Source organism: Glycine max, chromosome 10 (genome assembly GCF_000004515.6).
Source record: "Glycine max cultivar Williams 82 chromosome 10, Glycine_max_v4.0, whole genome shotgun sequence".
Lineage (NCBI taxonomy): Eukaryota > Viridiplantae > Streptophyta > Magnoliopsida > Fabales > Fabaceae > Glycine > Glycine max.
In genome coordinates this window covers 16865487-16871400 of record NC_038246.2, presented here as the reverse complement: position 1 = coordinate 16871400, position 5914 = coordinate 16865487, and the positions used below count along the sequence as shown (strand labels likewise).

The 5914-nt window shown below is 31.6% G+C and overlaps 1 protein-coding gene across 2 annotated transcripts; it reads left to right on the top strand.

Annotated features, from left to right (window-relative positions):
- The first annotated feature begins 1467 nt into the window (after positions 1-1467).
- On the top strand, positions 1468-5233 carry LOC100809808 (guanylate kinase 2). 2 transcript variants are annotated; one of them, XM_003535881.4, is made up of 11 exons: positions 1468-1751; positions 2194-2222; positions 2363-2470; positions 2585-2661; positions 2736-2862; positions 3003-3365; positions 3980-4101; positions 4190-4325; positions 4405-4447; positions 4546-4654; positions 4912-5233. In XM_003535881.4, exons 2-11 carry the CDS (start codon positions 2220-2222, stop codon positions 5024-5026), a joined length of 1203 nt encoding a protein of 400 aa, XP_003535929.1. In that variant the 5' UTR covers positions 1468-1751; positions 2194-2219; the 3' UTR covers positions 5027-5233. The 2 variants fall into 2 exon arrangements, with proteins under 2 accessions (XP_003535929.1, XP_040862050.1); XM_041006116.1 differs by lacking the exon at positions 4405-4447 and having other exon boundaries at positions 1493-1751; positions 4912-5066.
- The last annotated feature ends 681 nt before the right edge of the window (positions 5234-5914 follow it).

Sequence of the window (5914 nt, the reverse complement as noted above, 5' to 3'; positions counted from 1 at the left end):
TGTCAGCATAGGAGCATATTAGTTATAATATTTTTTTGACTTTTTCATCTTCCCACTTTGTTGACAAATGCATTCCTGAAAAATGAAAATGCAAAATTTAGTATCCGAAAGTATAAAAAGTGTAACAAATGTATCCGAACATTAATAAAAGATTGTGACTAATTATTATTATTATTATTATTATTATTATTATTATTATTATTATTATCATTATTATTATGTATTTGTAATTTACTGCTCTTATTCATTTAGTACTTATGCAATAAGTTTTTTAAATTACCTTTTAATATATACATTTTTATTATTTTGATTTTCTTGTCAAACCTTAATCTTTGTTGTTAAAATTTTTGTTATCTTATATTTTATAATTTTATCAAATTTCTCACTTTTAATCTTTAAAATTATTCCATATCTCAATTCCAACTTAAGTATCCTTATATTTCGATTGAAAATAATATCTCAAGAGTTTTGAGTAGAAAAAATACAATCGGCTATAGGATCAAATTTATTTATTTATTTTAAAAAAAGAATTTAATCAACTATTTTTTTAAAAAAAAAGTCTCACAAAATTTAAACTAGATAAAACTAAAGTGAAATTATAAGTCTTTTTCCTTAATCAATAAAATGTATATATATACCTTAAATATGAAAGAATCCCTTGGATAAACCTTATCTGCTTCTACTGGAGACAACACTTATTATATATAATATGAAAACAGTTACTAACAAATAAAGAATCCAAGTAAATTTAAATAAAAAATACAATAATGTTCAAACTAATACATAGGTTAACTTAAAAAAAAAAAACTAATACAAAGATTTATTCTTTGCCTTTGGGATGTAGAATTGTATCTCTCGCTGAACTAGGGACTGCAACGACCTTACATTCCACTTGGGATACTGTGACAAAATTCGTAATAAATATTAATAATTAATTGAAGAAACAAAAAATTTCAAAAAATAAGAGGCTTTTATTTTTTTAAATGGTAACTCAATTTTTTTATATCATAAAACTAAAGAATTTTTATTTTATTTTGGAAAATAAGTAGTTATATTAATTAATTAAAAAACTAATTAACAATTTGATAGATGGATAAATGGATAAATAATCAAAGTATAAGAATTTAAATCTTAAGTTGTATTTTATTAGTTTTTTAATCATTTTTCTTAATTTCTCTTCTATATAATTCATTATTAATGTTCGGATATTTTTATCGTAATTTTTATCCTTTTGGAAGACTAATATTTACATTTTCATCTGGACGCATATTTTAGAACGGGTGAGAAGACGTAAATGAGATTTCGTTCATAAAACTCAATCATTAATGAGATAAATTAAAAACGCAAACCATTATTATCCTTAATTAACAAACCAAATTTAAAAGAGATCGATGGAACGAAAGCGGGCGCCCGTGAAAAAACGCGAACAAAGAGAAAATAAAATATAAAATAAAATAAAAACGAACCCTTTTTTCACTATTTGCGCCTACAAATATGAAATCCGTTCCCTGATTTTTGTTGCACCTTCTTCTGCCGCCTCTCTCTCTGCGACCCAAACAAAACTACTTTTGATGTTGTTTTGGTTTGGTTCTTAAAAAATTCCGAAAGTTGAAAAGGTTGTCAACAAGGGAAGACACCGAGTTGAACCTCGAACACACACATACACATATACTGCCACCATCCCTCAAAAATAGACCAAACAAAACTTTGTTATTTTCTGCACACAGAAACTTGCTTGCTATTACTACAAGGTAACATTAACATAAACGTTGTCGGTTTCAATCTCTCAAAGGCTTCGACTTTTTTGGCAGTGCGATCTGGGTCGTCCTCTGTTTGATTGATCCACCATTGTTTCATTGTTCCTTCTTTCCTTTTTTTTTTCTTCTTCTTTTCTATGAAGATTGCTTTGTTTTGTTTTTGCAACTTGGTTTTCTCTTTTTTCTTTTCTCTTTTCGCAGCCTTTTTTTCCCTATAGCCAAAATTTTGTAATGTAGGGTCGGGTAGATATTGAATAGAAGCCAAGTTTGATTAATTCTTTTATGTGTGGAATCAGAAAAATTTTGAATACAAACCTTGTATTTGTTGATTAAATGTATCAAAATCTCATTGGATTGTGTTTATAAGAATGCAAGTTATTTTTATGTATGGCTAGATCCTTCCTGAAATTAATTTCTGTTTATGGGTTTTGATCAGGATTGGATTCTGGCAAGGATTTCTCTATGGTAAGCACTAAGCACCCTTTTTTCTTTGGAGGATTGGAATGAATGGTTACATAATGAGAAATGTGGTTTGATTATGATATTGAATCAAAATGGGGTTTTTGATCTGGTGTATGTAACCCTTTTTTGGTTGTGATCAATAGGGAGAAGCACCTACATTCATTCTTCAAGAGCTGCAGAATGGAATAGGCAATGGGTTTGAATTGAAAAGTGGGACTTTCGAAACGGATACTATTGTTGGTGATAAAAAGGTATTGATCATACAGTATGCTATGAGCATCATCTTTCAATGTGTTGCTAATTGCTATATACTAATTTGATTTCTGCTTAGTCAATCAAAACATTGACCTCCATTTGTTTGACAGTATATCATTGGTGGAACCAACGGTGAAACTTTTTCGGTTAAAGATCAAATTCTTGACAACAATGGTCTTGGGGCATGGTAAGTTTTAAGGTTCCTTACCTCATAGCTCTGTCTCTCTTAATTTTGTTGCTGATATCCATTTTAATGTGCAGCGTTGATCTCATTGAGCTAGGTACCAAACCCATTTCATGTAATGGGCACTCAGCCGTGCTTTTGAAAGACCGAATACTAATTCTTAAGGAAACTGCCAAGCCAGATGATTGTATATGGTTTCTGGAGGTTGGTGTTTTCAGACCCTCTTCCTTAATCTAATGCTAAAGTACTATTAGTGTATGGAAATTGAAACAATATTACTATATTTGATTCCCAAAATGGCTTAATAGAGGTGTTTAATATTTCCATTTGATTATTCTTGGCAGGTGGACACTCCATATGTCAGGCAGCAGAAAAAAATTTTGGGGACCGATGTTGTTGCATGGAGTAAGGGTGTGATAGGAAATTCTGAGAAGCCTGTTGTTATTAGTGGTCCTTCTGGAGTAGGTAAAGGAACATTGATATCTATGTTGATGAAGGAATTCCCCTCTATGTTTGGTTTCTCTGTGAGCCACACAACCCGTGCCGCAAGAGGCATGGAGAAAGATGGGGTCCATTACCATTTTACTGAGAAGAATGTTATGGAGAAAGAGATTAAAGATGGAAAGTTTCTGGAGTTTGCTTCTGTCCATGGTAATCTATACGGGACCAGTGTTGAGGCTGTGGAACTGGTATCAGATGCAGGGAAAGTAAGTTCCCCATAGGCCTTGATATTTAGAATGTTAAACTTGTCTCATGCCTATTCTAGTAAATTTGTGCCAATCAATTTCTTTCTGAAGATGCTTTGCTTTTATTGCTTCCTATTTCAATCAAGGGTTCTTAAATAATAATTAGGCTTCATAAAAGTATTCATCTATTGATTTTTACTAGCACTTTTAAGATCTGAAATGTTTGGCTGAGTTGTAATTGCTGCAGCATGAAAAATACAGCCATGTCAAAAACATAGCAGAATGTCATGTTGCAGTGCCACTGATATATTACAATGTGACATTGTGGAAAGGAATATAATTTCTATTCTATCAAATAGAACACCCTTTTGCCCTTTTTCCTCTTCTAAATTTTAATCTTCAAAAGGGATATTGGATCTTCTTACAAAATATCCTTGATCTAAAGTAAAATTGAACTTTTAAAATGCATCAGTGTTTTGTGGTCTTGACTTGTGATGGTAATGAAATTAAATACGTTTTCTGTTTGATGATTGTGGGTGCAATCATATCAAACCAACCTTGTGAGCATTACTTTCCTTCAGATGACTTTAACTTTTTCTCATATTTAAATTTTTTATTTTTTACATTTTGTTCAGAGATGTATTCTTGATATTGATGTTCAAGGAGCAAGATCTGTGAGGGCTAGTTCTCTAGAAGCCATGTTCATCTTTATCTGCCCCCCATCAATGGAAGAGCTGGAGAAACGTCTTCGAGACCGGTGAGTATTCACTTCTTACCTCTTTAACTGTCAAAACCCTCCCACAATGTTGCTCTCTAAAGACTTCAAACCTCTATGTTTTGCACAGAGGAACGGAGACAGAAGAACAGGTCCTTAAGCGGTTACGAAATGCTCAGGCTGAGATTGAGCAAGGGAGGTCATCAGGCATATTTGATCACATCTTATACAATGACAAACTTGAAGAGTGTTACGAGAATCTGAAGGTAATTATTTAGTTGCTACACACCAGCTGCCTTATATCAACTCAGTTTTAAGCTTAATTTAAAACATCCATTGGTGCAGAAATTATTGGGACTTGATGAATGTATCACTCCTCCCAAGTCATGTAAGAGATTCCCTAAAGTAGATAAATTTGATCTTAGCTTTACATAATGTTTTATAACCATGAATTTAAATTGGTGTGTTTAATTTATGTGAATCCAGCGCCACCAAAAGAGATCAATCTTCCAAGGGATCATTCAGTGTCAAAAATTGATGACAAAATCATAATAAGCAGCATCTCTTCAGGACTAGAAAAGGAATCAAAGAACTTGTAAGCCTCGGGATACACATTTACTTATAGACTAGATCCTAAGGATAAAAAGTGATTAATCTCAGTTATTTTTGAGAAAATCAACAATTTATACAGCAACTCGTGCATAATTTGTTATGCATGTGCCGGCAACATTAACCGTTCATAATTGATTTTCTCATCAACGACTGAGATTACTCACTCGTTTTAGAGGAGTCAGATTCTTTACATATTTAGCGACCAATTGCGATATGACTTTGTATTTTTTGGCTGAACAGGATCATGTTAGATGTCTCCTCACTTAAAGGGGGTGCACCTGGACGGACAAGAGGGTTAGATTTTCAAGTCATTGGTTCATTTTCAGATGGTTTCAACGGCAATGGACCATTTTGACATTCAATGAACTTGGTCAAACTAACTTGGTTTCTCTCCATTCGTATACAATTATTTAAGAAAATAGGTTACAGGCTGAGGCACTAGGTTCATTTCTTGAGTTTTTTTTTTCATTTATTGTTGTTGGTTAGTCGTTATGGCAGTTGAAATTGACTTGACGTGTTTGGAACAATTATTTTTTCCTGCAGTCAATGAGAAATTATGTGATTTTTGCGGCTATAGTGTATTAGTCATTTCATCATCAACCAAGGCAAAAAGGTTTTTATCCACATATTTTTTGTGTACAATCATCAGCACACAAACTATTTAATATCTCAACAAATCACGTGGAGGAGCAATGCGCGATTATCGGAGGTCCATGTCTACCTAGCCTTCAGAGATATTCTCACATGTACGTGTACACAAAATTTGTAGGCCAATTAATAAACACTAGCCTACATATTAAATCTTGGGAAAAAAAAAATTCATAAGTATCTTTGTTACAGTTTTTTTTATAAGATTAATTAATCTTAGAGCAAGCTATGTTAAATCTATAATTTTAAGGTATGTTAAATAGGGTTTTTATGACATGCTTAAGGAATGAAAAGTAGATTTTTATTAAAATATCATTTTAATGTACCCTCGATATAAATTTTAATGCATCACTAACATATTCTTTTCATAAATCTACTTTAAAAAAATTGTGTATTAGTTAAGGAATCACAATACATACTAGTAATCTACTAACAGTTCCATTATGTGTATTTAAAAAGCATTAATGAGAGAAATAATAATCATCCTATTATGATTTTCCTCCTAGTTTTTTTTCTCTTTACATAGACTAATAAAAACTAATAAATAAATGAAAGAGTAATAATTTTACTAAATTAACCTTATTACTATTAATCT

Bases quoted from the DNA above. Each gene is read 5' to 3' on its own strand.
- LOC100809808 (XM_003535881.4), top strand. The intron at 2,863-3,002 runs GTTGGTGTTTTC...TATTCTTGGCAG, and splicing joins ATTGTATATGGTTTCTGGAG to GTGGACACTCCATATGTCAG. The intron at 3,366-3,979 runs GTAAGTTCCCCA...CATTTTGTTCAG, and splicing joins TGGTATCAGATGCAGGGAAA to AGATGTATTCTTGATATTGA.